At 45.6% G+C, this 20,367-nt stretch overlaps 1 protein-coding gene across 4 annotated transcripts in view; it reads left to right on the plus strand.

The window, feature by feature from the left end:
• The window catches only part of CKMT2 (creatine kinase, mitochondrial 2), a 33,758-nt gene that overhangs the window by 6,257 nt on the left and 7,134 nt on the right, over positions 1-20,367 (plus strand). For 2 of the 4 annotated variants that reach the window (XM_019027879.3, XM_004058630.4), the window contains exons 2-8: positions 12,143-12,314; positions 13,725-13,923; positions 15,431-15,526; positions 16,028-16,249; positions 17,960-18,045; positions 18,747-18,870; positions 20,203-20,337. In XM_019027879.3, the coding sequence (XP_018883424.2) occupies positions 12,143-12,314; positions 13,725-13,923; positions 15,431-15,526; positions 16,028-16,249; positions 17,960-18,045; positions 18,747-18,870; positions 20,203-20,337 (1,034 nt within the window). Of the gene's footprint in view, positions 1-5,131; positions 5,224-12,142; positions 12,315-13,724; positions 13,924-15,430; positions 15,527-16,027; positions 16,250-17,959; positions 18,046-18,746; positions 18,871-20,202; positions 20,338-20,367 lie in introns of those variants that run through there. The other 2 variants (XM_055386157.2, XM_055386158.2) reach the window with 2 other exon arrangements.

The following is a 20,367-nucleotide window of genomic DNA, read 5'->3' on the forward strand; positions in this document are numbered from 1 at the left end:
GGAGGGATGGATGAGCAGATGGATGGATAGATGGACAAACGATGGATGAAAGAGCTTCCAGGCTTAGCTCTCAGGCTGTAACGTAATCTTTGCTGTACACAGGCCGTGAACTGGGTGGTTGGCCTTGCCCACGTTCAAATCCATTTCTGTTTAGACTCTAGAATCTGTCAGGGTTGTCTTGAACCGTGGGTTTCCTTGAGGCCCTCTAGGGTACGTAGCCACCACAAATTCCAGCCAGAATCAGTCCTAGCTTAATTCAACTCTCCAAATTTCAGGGGAATTATCTTCCGTAGAGTCCCTCCAGAGGCAAATTTGTATTAGTGACAGTGGCCCAGGATGCTGTGTCCTCATCTTAGGAATCTGGACTAGGAATAGAACAGGGGACACATTTAGCCCTTTCTTTTTTTCGGCAGCATTCAACGGCAGGCTAAGTCTGCTCTGGGCTGAGGGGAATGGCCATTTCCCCGCCTGGAAGATGCCTGGAAAGCAGCTTTGGGGAGGGAGGAGTGGGGGCACGCGGCATCCATAGTCCTCCACTGATGCACATGGGTGTGCAGGGGTCTATTCATTGTTTCCACTCGAATCCTTTGCAGTGTGTGACCTGTCCTAGTCCCAGGGCAGGTGGAGGCATGCAATACAATACTTTGGTATGGTTAAGACCTGACAAGGCTCCTCAAACAACATCGTTGAATGGTCTGTCCCATAGCCGACCATGCCCTCCCAGGACCCCCCAACAGGCTCTGGCTCCCCAAGTAGAGCACAAATCACACACAATTTCTAGTTGCCCAGCAGAGGGCCCTGGTTAAGAGTGTGGACTATGACTGCTGGCCAGAATCCCAGCGCTGCCACTCACAAACCTGGTCCTGGGCGAGTTATTTTGCCTTTCTCTCCCTGCATCTGCTCACTTGTAAAATGGGAATAACACAAGCACATAGGGTTTTTTTCCTCAGACTAAGGACTCTGGAAAAGCTGCCACATAGTAGGTAAATAGTCATCAGATGAATAAGTAGACAAATACATATCTCTACCACCTCCTCACCCCCTCTTTCCCCTCCCTCCAATACTGCCCACCATGGCTTCTCCCTACCTGAAACATATCAGTGTCATTCACCCACTTGCCCTTGACTCACATGACCCGCTGACCTCCTGGAAGCCTGTAGTGAGTGGTGTTCCTGCGAAGGAAGGCCCCAAGAGCCATCCCCTGGTTCTGCTTCCCCTCAGTGCTGCCCGGAGTGACACCTGTGTGCTGTGGGCATTTTGGCCCCATACTTAGCCTCCCCTCGGCATCAGCCTATGGAAACCCTGCTTAAGGGAAAACACTCAGCATACCTGAGAGACCAGGGAGGATCTGAGGCAGCTGGAACTCTCTGGCAGCTCCATTCCTTGGGAGACAAAGGGTTAATGACAATGGCCCAGAGGAATGGGGGCACACGGCATCCACAGTCCTCCATTGATGCACATGGGTGTGCAGGGGTCTATTCATTGTTTCCACTCAAATCCTTTGCAGCGTGTGACCTGGTCCTAGTCCCAGGGCAGATGGAGGCATGCAATACAGTACTTTGGTATGGTTAAGACCCCATCTAGACATGCTGTAATATTTGTATGGTAAACTATTGTGAGTGAAAGGATCTTTATTTAAATGAGTGCCTGGTGCAGAACAGACACTCGATACATATGATTTCCCTTTAGCTGTGTGACCTTGGGCTGTTAGTTAATGTCTCTGTTTTTGAGTTCCCTCCTCTGTGACATGGGATACCTGCTTCTTGGGATTGTTTTGAAAAAAGTACCCTGCCCTTGAAAGCACTCGAATTTTGTTTTCTGTCCTTATTCAGATATAAAAAATGTTATAATAATTACAGTTATCCAACAGTAAAATGGGTTGCTGTGGCAAGTGGTGGGATCCCCAGGACTGCTGGTATTTAAGGAGGGCTGAGGGAAAGGGATGCCTGAATTTCAGCTGAGGTAAATGACCTCTAAAGCCTCTCAGGTTCCTGACATTCATTCACTTACTCATCAGATATTTAATGACAACCTATCATGTGTGGGCCAGCGTGCTTGAGAACCAAGACAAACTGTGGCCCAGTTCTACATTCATTGGGTCTTGTCCCTCTGAAGTGTAGGATGGACCCAGTGATTGTCCCTTGTCCCTTTGATGCGTGGAATTCCCAGTGATTGTCCACCCCTGACTGGAGCCTTGCCAAGCTTCTTACACTGTGCCTTCCAGCACGTGGAGGGAGGAAACCAATTCCTGCTCCTCGTGAATTCCAGAATGTAAGTTACCCCACAAGCCCACGCAAAAAGGGGAAGAGCTTCCTCCTTTTTCTTAGAGCATTTCCTTTAGAAAACTTATAAATTATTTTGCTGCCCTTTTGAAATGTATATAAATCTTTTTAAAAGCTAGGTAAGGCTCCAGTCGATTTTACAACCTAGGACTCTTTTCCTGCAAGGGCCTGGAAACCATCTCTTTGAAAATACAGACATCAAGGAAGATAGCTCCCTACCTCCCACTGTCAGTGGGAGGGCAGTGGGTAGTAGTTTCATTTAAGCACCTGGCTCCAAGTTGTAAAACTACCTGCTGTCCTAGAAACTTGAGTTTTATTTTTCCTTTTGATAAAGGCAATTAGCGAACACAAATGGTCACCAGGTGAATTTAGGATGAATTATGCTTGACAAATGGTGCTGTCAAGTCCTCTTACTTTAGTTCGAGAACATGTATGTAATGAATGGGTCCTATTTGCTTGCCCACATAAAAGGGTGGGATGTCTGTCTTTGCAATCTCCTTAGCAGAATGCTAAAGATGTGCATCACTAGTTTAATGTTTATTCAATAATAAAATATTTTCTTTCTCCTGTATTTTATGGAGAGGGATTTCTGGGGTGGGAGGAAATTTAAATTGTTTCCCCAACACCTAGCACTTGCTCCTCATCTGATTCTTCCTTCCCAATCTGCCTGCTCAGTCAGAACCCCTTAAAAAAAAAAAAAAAGGAAACAGAAGGACATGCACATTTAGGCCTTGTACTCTGCTGGCTTTCGTCTGTTATCTGTGGGGTAGTCTCTGCTGTGTCACACACGGACATCTCTGACGATGGGCACAATGAGCTCCCAGGGTTCAGACAGCCTGTCATGGTCAAAAGGTCAGGAGCCTGCACTGGGCCACCCTAATTTGCAGATACCAGGAAACAGAGCAGGTACATGCTCAAAACCAGAACTGTCAGTCTCACTTGGTGGCTTTTATTGATAGGATTTCAAAATCCATGTCTGAAAGAAATGTGTGTCACATCATATAAGTAGATTTCATTCAAAAGTTTGTGGGCTTTTTGTTTGTTTTTTTTTTGTGAGCCAAAGATTTGTTCATTTCTTGCATTTGAAATACTTTGATGACATCCTTGGGCTGAGACTCCTTGCCATAGTCCTTAACTACTACACAACTGCAACCAACCACTTTACAGGGTTTCCCCTCTCTGTCAATTCTACAGAGGTCGCCTACTCATTCCCCTAGTTTCTTGTCATCAACCTTAATTAGGTTGATTTGGTGTTCAGCACAAAGGGCCTTGACCAACTTGACATACATAGGCTCATCAGAATTGGATGCAGGCGTACAAAGACGGGGTTGGTTCTGGTTGCCCAGCATGCCAAAAAAGCCAAACATTGACGCTAAGATTTGTAGTGAGAAAAAGGCGTTTATTGCTGGGTGCCAAGCAAGAAGAATGGGTACCTAGCACTTAACACCTGAGCTCCCTGCTAGCTTATAAGCAAGGGTTTTTAAAGCAGGAGTGAGGGGGTATCCAAAATGAGTTAAGAGCTAGGGAATTTCTGGAACTTCCTTATCTATTTTTTGGTTTCAGTCTGTCTGAGTTCTATGACAGTGGTCAGCATTTTCCATCTGGTGTGGGAATTGGTTTCTGAAAAGCAATGCAAGGGCATATGTCAAGATGCTATCTTTAGTTTCTACAGGGAATCAAACATTTTGTGACTCTGACTTACTTGGGTGGCTTTTAAGTTATTATCTTCTTGTTTAGCAGGTTATTCGTTAACTTCCCTAATTGCTGGTTGTAGGACTAGCTAGGTACCTGGAACTTCCCTTAAAGGGACTGAGAATGTTGCCTTGATTTCTATGCTTGGCACGTGTGGGTAAGGGGAGGAGCCCAGCAGGGCCATAAGAGAGGTCCCTTGGGAAGACAATACAAACATTAGGAGTGAACAGGATAGAGATATGTGGCACTGAGTTTACCCACAGATGCCAAAAAGGCACAGAACACAAGGGCAGATGAATGAGCAGCCCGTGAGTGCACTGCAAACAGAGAGAATGCAGTCATCTTGAGCTAGAAGGGAACAGATTTTGTGGGGATTGAGGCACCAGGCTGTGGTCCAATTAGGCAGAGAAAGATGGACAACAAAAGTCCAAACGGTAGGGGGTGATAAGAAGCAAGAAACAGTAATAACTGTTTCTAAAACAGATTTGTTGCATTAGCACAAAATAGAAGCAGCAAACCAATATTTTAAAAAGTCATATACAGTATATAATATTAGAATAGAGATACAAATGTAGGATATACATGTGTGTTTTTCAAATTGAGATCATGCAAAGCTCTAGTGCAATGGAGCTGAATGTGAGGCTAGCTACTGTGTCCTGATGTTCTGGGCCCCCATAGCAGGCCTTGAATGATGTGTGCAAGAACTGTGTGAGCTTTCATGAAATTCCTAATAGGATTTTTTTTTTTTTTTTTGAGTCAAGTCTCTATCACCCAGGCTGCTGGAGTGCAGTGGTGTGATCTCGCCTCACCGCAACCTCCGCCTCCTGGGTTCAAGCAATTCCCGTGCCTCAGCCTCCCGAGTGGCTGGGATTACAGGCACGCGCTACCACATCTGGCTAATATTTTTTGTATTTTTAGTAGAGACAGGGTTTCGCCATGTTGGCTAGGCTGGTCTCTAACTCCTGACCTCAGGTGATCCGCCCACCTTGGCCTCCTAAAGTGCTGGGATTACAGGCATAAGCCACCACGCCCAGTCCCTAATAGGATCTTATTTAGTTGACATTTGCCTCTTTCCCCAAAAATAGATCAAAGGAAATGTTTCCCTTTGTCCCGTTTCACACTAAACGGGCTGGGGAGGAACCAGGGGAGATGTCAACCGTCTGCCGGTGACTGGGAAGTTTTCTGCAAGTCCTCCACAGCATAGGCCAGCAGGCCACTTTTCACTAACAGAAGTCACAAGCCAAGTGAGGTAAAGTTCCTTAGTGTAATGCATCATGGCTCATAGAAATTGCAAGATATAATTGCCTGCCTCATCATTAACATCACCTGCCCCTTCCTGGTGTGGGCCTCTGTGTTCTTGGGATGAGTAACCACTATCTATGTGGGCCTTTCTACCTGTCTGCCTTGACCTGAGCAGTTCGACAGTCTGATGATGCTGGAGGTCTTAGCCTGGTTGTAAGACAAAGTAAAATCAGACGCAGATGTCATCTGCCCAGGATTTCCAGAAAGAGCTCTCGGATTGCCTCAAAAACACATTGGAGCCTCTACACTACATACACCACAGTTACACGAAATGAGGCAACTCTCTTTTAGGCTCTGCCCAAAGACATTTCAATTTTGAAGACAAAATTGTGGATAAGAGACTTCCTCTTCCCTGAGTGGACGAGTATACCAAAGCAGGCTCCCAAAGGGCACCACTGTGATGACACATGAGGATATCAGCAGCTTGTCCTCAAACCTCTCACTGCCCTTCCTCTTCCACCCACTGGCTCCATCAAGGCACATACCTGAAAGGCTTTCCTTTATCACAGCGCTACACAGGAGGGGAAACGGACCAAGCCATTGTTCCTCCATCAGGATTCCTTTGTGGGGGCATGCATCCCCCTCACTATTTTTTTTTTTTTTTTTTGAGACAGAGTCTTACTCCATAGCCCAGGCTGTAGTGCAGAGGCACAATCTCTGCTCACTGCAGCCTTCGCTTCCTGGGTTCAAGTAATTCTCCTGCCTCAGCCTCCCAAATAGCTGGGATTACAGGTGCCTACCACCATGCCCAGCTAATTTTTGTTATTTTTAGTAGAGACAGGGTTTCGCCATGTTGGCTAGGAATCCTGGCTTTAGATCAAGGAGTCAAATGCCTGGTACAGCATCTGTGACATCAACACATGATGTAGGTCCAAAGTATGCCTGTGTTGAGGTTTTTTGGCAGCTGCTGCAGGCTTTGACAGCTGGGGCACGGCAGAATCCCTTGTTAAGATCCAAAAAGGGGGTGAAAGAGGGAGTAGCCACCTCCCAGAAGTGCAAGGTGGGACAGCAGAGCTTGCTGGCCATGTGGAAAGAACACATGAGGTGGAGTCAGACAGGTGTGCATTCAAATTCCATCTCTGTCGCTCACTAGCAGTGTTAACACTGAACCAGTCATTTAACTTCATAGAGGAGTATCTGGCTTCATCTGGAAAACAGGGACAATAGCATATAATGTGCCTGGTACAGCAGGTACCCGATGGTTCCCTCTCTCCTTTCCTCCTTGTAATGCAAATATTACTCATTTGGGTGGAGATGTACATTGAAGGCCTGAGAGAGCAGCTACATCTGAGGTTGTCTGCGAGTTGAAGAGAATGTGGGGAAGTTCTTGGGGCACAATGTCATCACTGGGTCATAGCAGTCTCTGTGCTGGGCAGAAATGGGGCCTGATGGCCAGGCCTTCACTATAGGTCTTATGAAGCCTTTGAAAGAGTCCCAGGAGCCAGCGGGATGGGAAAGCTGAGACGGGGCAGCAGGTGATCAGGCAGAGGGCACAACAGGGCCAGAGCTGTGAAGAGTCCCAGCAGCTGCGGTGCGAGGGGCCCGGGGCCACCACACAGATCATCCACATCTGCCAGCAACACTCTGCTCTCAAACTGCTCCCCAACCAGTGGGCCCCAACACCTAAGGGCCTCACCACCCGCCCAACTGTAGACCAGAAATCTCAGGCATCCCTGGTTTTCTCTTATCTTTCATTTCCAAACCATTAGCACGACCTGTCAGTACTGCCCCAGAATAGACTGCAAATACATTCTCTCTCATCCTCGCTGACTCACCTGGGTCTCAGCACCTTATCTCTCACCCGGACAGCGTCTAGGGCCTCTGACTGCTCTCTCTGCTTGCATTCTGCACATGTCCCTCCAAACCATTCTCCACTGGCAGCCAGAGCTACCCCTGTAACTCATAAAATGAGCTCAGCTCTTCTCCTGCTTGCAAACACATCTGTAAATTTCCTCTGCACTAGGATAAAATCCAGACTCCTTAGGGTGGTGTCGGGGCCTGCACACCTGGCTCCCCTACACCCTGCCCGTCCATCCTTTCCGAAGTCCACTGTGATTTGCTCCCTGTGCTTCAGCTCCACTGACCTCCTTTCTGTCCTGGGGCAAGTCCAGATCTGTCCAGCTTTAAGGCTTTGCTGTTCTACTCTCTGCCCCTGCCTAGCCTATTTAAAAGCAGACATCACTTACACTTTCTCTGAATAATATCCTGCTTATTCCCTTCTTTGCACTCATCCCCACCTATGATGATTTTGTTTTCTTGTTTCTTGACTGTCTGCCACAAATGAATTAGAAGCCCCCACAGGAGAGAACTGTTTCTTTTGCTCACTTTCATATCATTATTGCCTAGCGCAGTACCTAACAGTAGGCTCTCAATAAAGAGTTCCTTAATGGATGAATTCCATGCTTCCTGCTGGGGCTAGAAGCCAATCCCGGGCTGTAACTGATCTAAGACTTTCTGGGATCCCTGTGAGAACGGGCACAGTGGCAGATGTGAGGCCGGAAAACAGGGCCAATTAGAGTGGAGGGGATGGTGGGAAGAAACACGGGCAGCAGCGAAGTTGAGAAGCCAGCTTCCCTCAGCCCTGTGATATCTAGCAGCCAGGGTTCCCTGGAAGAAGGGTCCTTGTGGACCCGTACCTGCCAGTATTGGAAGTGTGGTCCTCTCACCGAACTGCTCACCATATGCTGACGGGGAAGCTGGATCAGCCAGCAAGGACCAACTGCAAAAAGAAACATTTGGGAAAAAGATGTGTGCTTCCTACAAGCTGTGAGATGCTCCTGCTGTTTCCAATCCCCTCTAGCTACAGAAGTGGAGCCCACAGTGAGGGTGTCTGAATGCTTGAGATTTTATCCCAGGGAGAAACATCCTGGTTGCTCTGGTTCCTCATCTCCTCTCCCTAGTGGTCTCTGAACAGAACAGTTCAGTACGTTATGATAATGCTCAGAACATGGAGGGAATTGAAAACATTAAAAAAGCTTTGCAATGAGCCTGAGATTTCTTTTTGTTCCAAGCTTTTGTCCTAATGGTTTCACAAGATATACTGACTTATAAAACCATGTTTGGAAACTAGGCAAAACCAATACTATCTGTTTTGGTAGACACAGATTACCCCTTATAAACAAACATCTTCCCAGCTTTACTTATGCCACATGTTATCATGTGTGCAAATAACAAATCAAGCCTCTTCTGAGTAGGGGTTACAGCTGCAGAGAATGCTTATGTAACATTTGGGGCCTGCCAGGTAACAGGGAAATGTGTAAGACAAAGCAATGTTCTGACTGCGCAGCGTTTTAAAGACTAACTTTTAACATGCAAGAGAGATTTAGTTTAGTCATGAGGAAAAGTGATTTCATTGCAAGCCTTGATTCTGGGTCTTTGGAAAGCATGGAACAGCCATTGCCAGACCACCAGCCTGTTCAGTGAGACCTTTGTTTCAATTTCACAAACAAGGTTACTAATTAAGGCCTTAATAGTGAAATTCAATGCCTCTTTGTGTTCTGGCGAGAGAAAAACAGAGTCAAGGAAGCAGGAATTCTTTGCTTCACCAAAACCTGGAGTCTGTGTCAATTCTCTTCAAGGAATCAAAGCAAGGATACTGAGGAATTTCAGTTCCAAGATTGCTTTGCTAGCCACGATCAAAGCTTCCCCAGGATTATCTGCATGAGTCATCCTTTGTTGCTCAGACACAAGGGCAGTACTGGAACTTGGAATAAAATAATAATTCTAAATTAATTAAATTAGTTCCTTCCAGGAACTATAATATGGATATGACACTTCAAACATTAATATTCTGAGCCAGATACCCACTCACACATCACCCTTACAGGGAGGAAGACCTCCAGTGGTCACAGGACTATACACGGAGACCATTCACTCCCCTTCCTCTTGGCTCTGCTTCCTAAGATTTATCGTCTCAGACAGACACTGACTTGGGCACATATCAGTGCATAGGCAATTTAAGGAATGAAAAATAGGGACCAAGACATTTGGGTCATCCCTGGTCAATCCCAGAAAGGAACATACTTCCTGTTAGCTTAGGAAGACCATGTCTGGCTTATGTTTAGGCCCATACTGCCTGGAAAGAATCTGGGCAAAGCTTCTTTCACTTTAGTGAGTTCTACAGTAAACCTCTAGAGTGACAGCATTGCCTCTCTCTAGTTAGAAAGTGGATTTGAGGGTGTGATGGCAGATAAGATAGCCCAAAGGATGTATGCTAGTGTTGCCTGCTGCAAGCAAGGACCAGGAAGCACTGGTGCGGCTCATTGAAGAGCCGTTATCTATTCTTGGAGGGATACTGACATGATGACCTGAAATCTAGCAGGGGAGCAAAGAAGTTTACATGATGAGAATGAATGTTGGTCTTTACAAGTCCCCAGGACAACTTCAAGAAATGACCAATTTATATCTTGTCTGCTCTTAGTAACTTACTGGCTTTAGAATTGAAAGAACTGTTTGCAGATATTAGCACGGAAGAAGAACTAATAATCTGATTTCCTGGGCTATCCTGTAACCTATATCCTGTAACTCCTACTCAGAAGAGGCTTGATTTGTTATTTGCACACATAAACATTCTCAAATGTTTTCAAGGTCTTTGATGCTTTTAGTTGGGACATTCAGGTTTAGTAGGGACTTCGAAATGATGGTTCTATTAGGAGTTGATGTTTATTCTTCACTGGATGGCCCAGGTTTTCAGCTACAGCCTTACACATCAGCAAGTTCTTTGAAGCAATCAATCCAGCTAAGTTTGGAGCATCTTGCAGCTGAGTCTTGGGAGCATTCCAAATATTAGGGAAATCCATGCTCTTTTTTTTTTTTTTTTTTTTTGAGACAGTTTTGTTCTGTCACCCAGGTTGGATTGCAGTGGTATAATCTTGGCTCACTACAACCTCCACCTCCTGGGTTTAAGTGATTCTCATGCCTTAGCCTCCTGAGTAGCTGAGACTACACTACAGGTGCATGCCACCACACCCAGCTAATTAATTTTTTGTAATTTTAGTAGAGACAGGGTTTTGCTGTCTCTACTAAAAGACAGCTAACAATGTTGGCCAGGCTGGTCTCAAACTCCTGGCCTCAAGTGATCCGCCCACCTTTGCCTCCCAGTGCTGGGATTACAGGCATGAGCCACCATCCCAGGCCCATACACTCTTTATTTGGGCATTATGGAGATCAAATAGAGTACTGAGAACTACGTACTCTTTTGTTCTCTACTCAAAGAGCCACATTACACAGCTCCCTGCTAGGTGATACCGTGGGGCTAATTGGCCCTTCTAAAGCTCTAGGCAGTAGCAGACCCAACAGGGTTTCTGTCTGTGCATGTTTATCCTCTTTTTCATCATTTGTTGGTAGTTCAGTACTTGTATTACAAATAAATACATAAATACTTATTTAGATTTATACATGTTTTCTCCATTTTCTGCATTTCAGGCTCTCTCCTTATGCTGTCATTTCCTTTCTTTCTGAAGTATATAGCTTAGTAATTCCTTTGTTATTGATCTGTTTTTTATCAATGTTTTTCACTCTCATTTTTGAAAAAATGGTTAGACTAGTTCCCCAGTTCTAGGTTGACAGTTATTGCTTCTAAAAAATATTATTTACCTGGGCTCATTATCAAAAAATCAGCTCGTTTGTCATTTCTTTGTAGGTAAACTGTCTTTTCTTTCTGACTGCTCTTCACAGATTTGTCACCGATATTCTGCAGTTTCATTATTTGCCTAGGTGTCAATTTCTTTGTTTGCTTAGATTATGCTACACCTCTTGAATCATGGATTCTCTTATCAGTTTTAAAAATGTCTCAGCCATTCCTCTTCAAATCTGACTTCTCTGTTTATTCTCTCTTTCTGGGACTTCAATTTGATGTGTATTTGAGCTTGACATTCTATCCATCATATCTCTTAATTTACATCTATTTTCCATTTTCTCATTTCTCTGTGCTACATTCTGAGTAATTTCTTAAGCTACATCTTCCAGTTCATTTATTCTATGTTCAGCTGTGTCATAATGAGTGGTTCAATTTGGTTCTTACAAATCAACTTGGTCATTCTTAATAGTCTCTTGTTGCTTGCTCATAACTATGATTCCACACTTAGTTCTTTAAACATTCAATATAGGGCTTATTTATATTATTGTCTGACAGTTCCAGCATCTTCAGTCGTTAGCAGTCTACATCTGCTATTTCTTCTGTTGACTCTCATTGATTGTACCTCCTTGTGTGTTTGGTGATCTTTGGGAGTTCATTGTTTCATCTTAATCTGTAGGAATCCAGGCCTAAACTGAATATAATTTCCTCAGAGAGCTTTTAGACCTGCTTCAGGCAGGAGCCAGAAGTTGGGGTCTGCTGACTTTGTGCCACTTCAGCCTCTTTCAAAGGTCCTACTTCAATGGGGGAATCCCAGTCTCAGCCCCTATTCCCAACGCTGGCATCCCAACTTCAGTAGAGTGGGAGGGTGGTCCTCAGAAATTTCTCCTACCTTTCAGAAGTCCAGAAATCCATCCTGTTCAGGGTCTAGTTGTGATGCAGTGGCAAAGTTCAATAGAGCATATGGTCTGTCAAATAGCTGAAAGAAGACATCCTCTGCTGCTGTTTATTTTTTATCATAGCATATTAACAGAGAAAAGGCATGGAATTCAGGAAGTTTAGACATTATGTCTAAAACTACCCAGATGTTCCCAAGCAATATGAAGAAAAAAGCAAAGCAAGAAATAGAAAACACACACACACACACACACACACAAAGAGAGAGAGAGAGAGAGACAGAGACACTGGAAAGAGAGGCTATGGCTCCTGCAGTTCTCTTGCCCATTGACCCCTATGTTGTGGCTCAGGGTCATCCTATGAAGCTATCTAATCCAGCTTCTTTGCTTTCCAGACACTCATCCAAGAGGAAGGATGGCCAGTATCTTTTCTAAGTTGCTAACTGGCCGCAATGCTTCTCTGCTGTTTGCTACCATGGGCACCAGTGTCCTGACCACCGGGTACCTGCTGAACCGGCAGAAACTGTGTGCCGAAGTCCGGGAGCAGCCTAGGCTATTTCCTCCAAGGTAAGGGCTCCTGACTTTAAAATAACCTCAGGCCCGGCACGGTGGCTCATGCATGTAATCCCAGCACTTTGGAAGGCCAGATCATGAGGTCAAGAGATCGAGACCATCCAGGCCAACATGGTGAAACCCCATCTCTACTAAAAATATAAAAAAATTAGCTAGGCATAGTGGCACATGCCTGTAGTCCCAGCTACTTGGGAGGCTGAGGCAGGAGAATTGCTTGAACCTGGAAGGTGGAGGTTGTTGTGAGCCGAGATCGCACCACTGCACTCCAGCTTGGCAACGGAGCAAGACTCTGTCTCAAAACAAAACAAAACAAAAACAAAAACAAAAAAAAAGCTTCAAAGACCAGCAAGAAATATGCTTTCCCCTGCTGGAAACTGTTAGCAAGGGTCCTTCTTTTTGCCTTTGAGGATGACTAAGTAAAACCGAAAATCATTTTGAGACTCATTAAGCCAGTGACCTGTGGTGTATACAAAGAAGTGTAGCATCATCATTCTTGTTTAGAGCTTGCAGTCCAGTTGCATAGTAATAATGGGGATAGTTAACATTTGTGGAGCACTTTTATGTGTGACCAGCACTTTACATGGAGTATCTGTTATTCATCTTAGGATCCTTCTGTGATGAAATGAAGGCCTAGAAAAATTAAACAGTGCCCAAGTTCACATAGCTAGTACAGTGAAATGCAAATCCAGGCCCCCTGATTCCAGACCCATGCCTCTCTCACTGCTCTACCACCTTCTGGAAAAAGGGATATCGTAGTACTGACTTTAAGTATCAGCTCTAAAGGACACTGCAGATGGAAAGTGGAGGAGTGGCATGAGAGGGATGAAAATAGATGTGTTTTCTCAGCCCTTGGAACCCTGCCATGGATGAGATACCATGCGCTGAGCAGAGTTTGAGTGGCATGCAGAATTCCACATAGGCAGGTATGGATGAGAGAGACGAGGAAAACCACTGAGATGTCTCTGAGACATTTAGTGTCTCTTATGAAAATCAGGATCTCTGAGGGAATCGCCAGCAACCGCCATGTACCTTGGGAATTCCTGAGGTGACATGACTTGTGTTTGAGGCTGTGGTGGTTCTAAATCTCCTATTCCTCAATCAGTACACACTCCAGGGTAAGATAGCACCCAATTTGATTTCTATTATTCCAACAGATATTTACTGAACACTGGTTTCAACAGCCAGGGACTGTTTTCAAAAAGGCAAAGTCCCCGCTCTCGTGGAGCTTGCTTATTTTTTGAAACCTGGTGTGTTCATTTATGACTCCTAGGCAGTTCTAGCCAAGTATCCCTGTGCCCACTGGCTGAAGGGAGCCTAGTGGAAGGATGGGCAAACAACAAGTCCTTCCATTGGCCTCTTTCCTCGGGGGCTGCTGGCTGACAGCCTGCCCTCCTCCCCACACAGCGCAGACTACCCAGACCTGCGCAAGCACAACAACTGCATGGCCGAGTGCCTCACCCCCGCCATTTATGCCAAGCTTCGCAACAAGGTGACACCCAATGGCTACACCCTGGACCAGTGCATCCAGACTGGAGTGGACAACCCTGGCCACCCCTTCATAAAGACTGTAGGCATGGTGGCTGGTGACGAGGAGTCCTATGAGGTAAAACTATTGGCTGCTGGTTCCAGGGTGGGAGGGATGCTCTGGATATGACTGACTTGCACAGTCCTGGGGTCCTTTTCTTCTCTATGGGGCCAACTTTCTGCCTTCTCAGGAAGGGCTCTCATAAAGGGAAGCCAACTCCAGCAGAACCATCTGGAATGCTTTCTGAAACAATGAGGTCTATAGCTTCCCAGGGACAAGGCTTCCCTTGCTGCTGTGCTAAGATCCCTCCCTGTGGAGGAATGAATTGCATGACAGAACTCTGAGCTTGTCAAGTGGATGAGTTGGTACAGAAACAATAAAATTGAATGGTGTGTATTCACCAGTAAGACATTAGGAGCTGATGTGTTTGTGGCTGAGCTTTATTGGGCGGGGGTCGGGAGGAGGGTTCAGTGTATCTTTGGGAATATGAGGAGTTCTCCTCTTATTCTATTATTATTACTGATTTCTCTCCTATTACTGATTAGACGATCACTGTAGCCCAGACTACTGAATTCACCAAGTCTCTTGGATAAATCCCATGACCTTGGCATCCTCATCCTCAATGCAGAAGCACAGGGTGGTCGGCTGGAACAGTGCTCAGCCACCATGCGTCCCCTCCACAGAGCAGCCTCTCCGCTGAGGCAAATGCCTGCAGCCCTCCTCCTTCAGGTCCACCCTTTTGGGTTCTTCTGTTGCAGGGAGCTGAAGGCAGTTCCCTAGAAAGGCAGCCATAGAGAAGAGAGGGAGCCATCTTGAATAAACACGACTGCTGGCTCATTTACGTACTGCAGTGCACAACCCTGGGTCTAGTTTGGGTCCCAAGCTAGCAGTAGCTCTCTAGACCCAAAGCCCTCCCCACTTCCCACAGCTCCCAAAGTCTGCAGGGTGCTTTGTTACAACTTCTTTTAACAATTTTTTTTTTTTAACATAAAGGATATGCCTGAAGTTTTGTTTTTAGAATAGATTTTGCACGAGATCATTTGGGCTGGGGAAGGTCCGCATCGGGTGAGAGGTCCCTGCTTTGCCCAAACTGCTGCTATGTACTTTTCTTCTGGCGTAGCCAGGTTTTTCCACAAATTTCATATGTAGCTTAATATTTAGAATCTGACTTTCCCTTGAGCATAAAACTGGGTAGCCTCTGATCAGGTAGCTTCTTGTAACCCACAAGAGCAAACACGTCTAGGAAACTCCTTAAATTCCTAACCACAAGTATTTTCTTGCTCAATCTGATGGCAGTGATTTTGGCAGAATCACTCAGCGGGAGGTTAAGATGACAGAACTCACCAGCCCCACCCTATCTCAAGGGGCAAGATGCCTTCAAAAGGCTTTCTCTCTTGTTGTTGTTGTTGTTGTTGTTATTATTAACCAATCCATTCTCACATCCATTTCCTAAATGATAGTCCTGAAAATTTCAGAGAAAGGGCATCAACTTTGGCTTTTAAGATACAAGGGGCAAGTGAACGGAAAGGTCTTTGAATAGTAGGTGAACCAATTAAAGAGGAAACACCCATCTTCCCTCCTGCAGGTGTTTGCTGACCTTTTTGACCCCGTCATCAAACTAAGACACAACGGCTACGACCCCAGGGTGATGAAGCACACAACGGATCTGGACGCATCCAAGGTAGGCTCCAGCCTCCCTCTCCTTCCCCACGAAGCTGGCACTCCTGAGCCCAAGGGGAAGGCCCCTGGAGAGAGGGGTTCCCTGCTGTAAGTCAGATACCCCTGGAAAGCACTGTGACTTCCCTGGCACAGCCTTCCCTCTGGAGGGCCACAGAGAAGGTTAGGAGGGTCCCAAAGTCTGTTTTCTTTAATAAATACAACTAGGGAAGGGTTGGTCATTGGGAACTTTAAACCTTTCCTAAAGCTACTCCCTTTTTCATCCCAAACCACCCAGTGACGGTCAAGGACCCCAGACCACGCTATATAAAACAGCTTTCCCCTTTACTAGTCGAAGGTCTGTGCCCCAAGACTTCCGGAATGTGTCCAATTTACGGATTGTGCAGTCGTGCACAGTGCCTGAGGGTCCCCAGGGAAACTGCAGATTGGCGATTAGAACCCACTGTGGCTGTGGCAGGACCGTGGTCCGAGGCTGGCCGCAGTGACCCCACAGTCTGCTTGGCAGATCACCCAAGGGCAGTTCGATGAGCATTACGTGCTGTCTTCTCGGGTGCGCACTGGCCGCAGCATCCGTGGGCTGAGCCTGCCGCCCGCCTGCACCCGGGCCGAGCGAAGGGAGGTAGAGAACGTGGCCATCACTGCCCTGGAGGGCCTCAAGGGGGACCTGGCTGGCCGCTACTACAAGCTGTCCGAGATGACGGAGCAGGACCAGCAGCGGCTCATCGATGTGAGTAGCAGATGGGGCTCCCTGGGGAAGGACTGGACCAAGGGCTCTGACCCACACAGGAAGGCCTCTCCTGGTGCTCTGCTCAGTCCTTACCCTAGCTGGGAGCTTGCTGGGCTCCACCCCTGAGCTCAGCCCAAGAGCATCTACTTATTCAGTGTAAGGAAGAAAGATGAGGCCACACATTTTACTTGTCAAGCCACTGAAACATTCTATGGATAAAATCTGCATAGGAAACTCCAATATGGAGATATGGTGCCTGCGGTTAGGAGGGTGGAGATGAATGGAGGATCTCCTAGCTTGTTGATAAATGGGAACAGTTAGGTGTGAAAATCCTGTCTGTGTCCAGAAGATGGTTTCCATTATCACAGCCAAAGAAAATCCTGGAAGCTAGGAAAATCTAGAAAGGAAATTCCAGGTGGGAGGCCTGCCCTGACTCTTGTGGAGCAAGCCTCTGCATTTCCTGGTGGGGTTGATTCCTGCTGCTTCCACCATGTCTACCACGGCTTCCCTCCAGCACCAGAGTGCACAAAACTCAAGTCCCTTACTTATTTTCGTCTTAGCACAGCTAAAACAAGATGGCATTTTCAAAAGTAACTTTAAACTCTTAAAAAAAAAAAAAAAAAGCAGAAACAAAATTTTGTCATTTCAAAAGACGCAAATGCTAAGAAATATGCCTCATTTCCAAACCAGACAGGCCAACTATATGGCCTGCCCAGTTACAGAACAAGCCCTCCTCCACCTCAAGTAGCCACCCTGGTTTCCTGCTTAAGGGACATGCTGCTCCTGGGCAGTGGCAGGTCACAATCCTCTCCTGGCTGAAGTCTCTGATCTCTCCCACTTAGAGACTGTAGGACTCCTCTCCCCACATCCACTTGGTCTCTTACCTGTGTAATCATATTTGAATATATCTCTCTGTAGAGTATGTGTGTAACTATGCAAGAAATAGTAGTATACACATTGCAAAAAAAAAAGTCTTTGATTTTGATATGTGGAGTAGTATATTGCAGTGGTTAAAGGCATAGGCTTGGGAGTCACAGAAGTCTAGATTTGAATCTATACTCTGCTACTTCCTACAACCATCCAATTGGACAGGTTGTTTGATCTCTCTGAATCTGTTGTCTTCATTTATAAAATAATTACACTTATTTCATAGAGTTGTGAGATTAAAGGAAATAAAAGCCTGTAATCTAGAGCCTGGCACAGTCAGCATTAATGGTAACTATATTTATTGATCATTACTGTACATCTCTAATACTTTTTAATGAAATAATGAGGCAATAATGCTAGAAACAGAGAATGACCACTGTGTAGAACAGCCTTTTCAGGATAGTATTCCTCATTCATTGCTCACTCAGCCATTGTATAGGGTTGGTGTTGGTAGTGTATACCTGCTCCACAGTGATTTAATGAGTTCCAAATGGACTAACCCAGTGTTTTCCAACATTAGCTGCACACTAGAATCACCCGAAGAGTTTTTAAAAACTCCTGATGCCCAGATCAGTCTATAACAACTAGGTCAGAATCTCTGGGGAATGGGAAGTAGGCATTGTTTGAAGCTCCCAGGTTATTCTAGTGGGCAGCCAAAGCTAAGAACCACTGCCTAAGAGACAGCAGCCATGATAAGTGGGTTGGAACTTGTTCACCTGGCACTTGCAGTCCTGTTTGATCTCATCAGTCTCTCCTCTCTGCTTTATCCCTTTTGGCCTACAGGACCACTTTCTGTTTGATAAGCCAGTGTCCCCTTTATTAACATGTGCTGGGATGGCCCGTGACTGGCCAGATGCCAGGGGAATCTGGTATGGATGCAGCATTTTCACATTTGCAATATCTGTAGAGGATGTCTTTGAGATCACCTGCTTATCCTAACCTGGAGTTGCTGTGTACTGCAGTTGACAGCATGCCCAGACTGAGCTAAACGGAAAAAGACTACTTGGAAAGTGTGTGTGTGTGTGTCTAAGCATTGTGGTGTTTCTAAGATGTGTAGAAATATGACCTGGTTTGCAGGAATTATGTGCCTGAAGGAGCAGAAATAAAAATGTTCATGTGCAGCTGCTCTGTAGGGATGAACAGGCAGGATCTATGGAGCAAACGTGTGAAATGTTGCGTACCTTCAACATCTTGGGTGGAAGGTAACCCCCACCTGCTTTTTAGAGCACAAGATTTTGGTTGAATCTTTTAGGAGACAAAACATTCTTGCTAATGTCAAAGCCAAATGTTATATAGTTGAATTACTATCATCCTAGTCAGAGGACCTAGGGGGAATTATATTCTTGTTTGGTAAAAACATGACATCTTTTAGGGTGAGAGTTGGTCTTAATCTTCCTTCTGTCAAAGTAACATTATTTTGTCATACTTGTTCAGGCACAGTTAAGAGATTAGGGCCATCTAGGAAATGAGGACGGTGAAATGAAGCAATCAAGCTAGGGAGGTAATGGGAATTTTCATGTGTTGAAACAAATGCAATTAACACTCAGTACCATATTTCTCTCTTCATTAGGCATAATTATGATAAGACATTTCTCATCTGGATAAATGAGGAGGATCACACCAGGGTAATCTCAATGGAAAAAGGAGGCAATATGAAACGAGTATTTGAGCGATTCTGTCGTGGACTAAAAGAAGTAAGATGTTATCTGAGATTTCTGGATATTTATTAAAATAAAATTACCGTATTGTTTGTTCTTGAAAGAAGACACCATGGTAACTTCCAAGATGGAGCTAATTTTTTTCTAGAAATCAAAGCTTTTTAATTTTTTTGAGATGGAATTTCACTCGTCACCCAGGCTGGAGTGCAGTGGCGTGATCTCGGCTCACTGCAACTGCCACCTCCCAGGTTCAAGTGATTATCCTGCCTCAGCCTCCAGAGTAGCTGGGATTACAGGTGCCACCACCACACCTGGCTAATTTTTGTATTTTTAGTAGAGAGGGGTGTTTCACCATGTTGGCCAGACTAGCCTCGAACTCCTGACCACAGGTGATCTGCTGGCCTCAGCCTCAGCCTCTCAAAGTGCTGGGATTACAGGCATGAGCCACCACGCCCAGCCTCAAGGCATTTTTTGGAGTGCAACTTCCAAGGTAGTGCTTCAGAAAATAGGTGACTTTCTCTTGTTATTAGAAAGCTATTATGCTTACCTCCCCATTCCACTGTGGTTTGGGGAAGTCTGTGGATCATTATGGATCATTACTTGTTTTTTGATTTATTTAAATTTAATATCGCTCTGAGCTATTCTAAGCATACAGATGATAGAGAATGTAGCCTGACCATAGACTCACCTGCTGATAATTCCTATATTCTCCTACTCCCTTGGCATGAAAAATGCCACCAACTAACATTCAACAAGTGCTTAGTACGGGCCAGGTACTATGTTGACTGCTTTACATCAGGGGTCCTCAACCCCGGGGCCACGGACGTGGTACAGGTCTGTGGCCTGTTAGGAACTGGGCCGCACAGCAGGAGGTGAGTGGTGGGTAAGCCAGCATTACTACCTGAGGTCTGCCTCCTGTCAGATCAGCAGAGGCATGAGATTCTCATAGAAGCACAAACCCTATCGTGAACTGCGCATGTGAGGGATCTAGGTTGCGTGCTCCTGATGAGAAACTAATGCCTGATGATCTGAGGTGGAACAACAGTTTCATCCCAAAACATTCCCTCCCTACGATCTGTGGAAAAATTGCTTTCAAGACACCAGTCCCTGATGCCAAAATGGTTGGGGACCACTGCTTTACATGGTTCATTTAACTTAATTGGGCCATTTTAATAGTCTGGTAGGAGAGGTATTATTTAATAGTCTGGTAGGAGAGGTATTATTTTCTCTTAAAGGAGTACTATAAATTTACCTTAATTTCATTCATGCCAGAGGAGGGTACACATCTCTCTCCCTGGTGTTAGGGATGTGCTGAATGAATGGATGTTGGAAAATGCCGTCATTTATTCACTGTGGTTCTACTTGTAGGTAGAACGGTTAATCCAAGAACGAGGCTGGGAGTTCATGTGGAATGAGCGCCTAGGATACATTTTGACCTGTCCTTCGAACCTTGGAACAGGACTACGAGCTGGTGTCCACGTTAGGATCCCAAAGCTCAGCAAGGTACTGTTATGTGCCCAGTGGCCCTGATGG

The sequence above is a fragment of the Gorilla gorilla genome, chromosome 4 (assembly GCF_029281585.2).
Source record: "Gorilla gorilla gorilla isolate KB3781 chromosome 4, NHGRI_mGorGor1-v2.1_pri, whole genome shotgun sequence".
Classification (NCBI taxonomy): domain Eukaryota; kingdom Metazoa; phylum Chordata; class Mammalia; order Primates; family Hominidae; genus Gorilla; species Gorilla gorilla.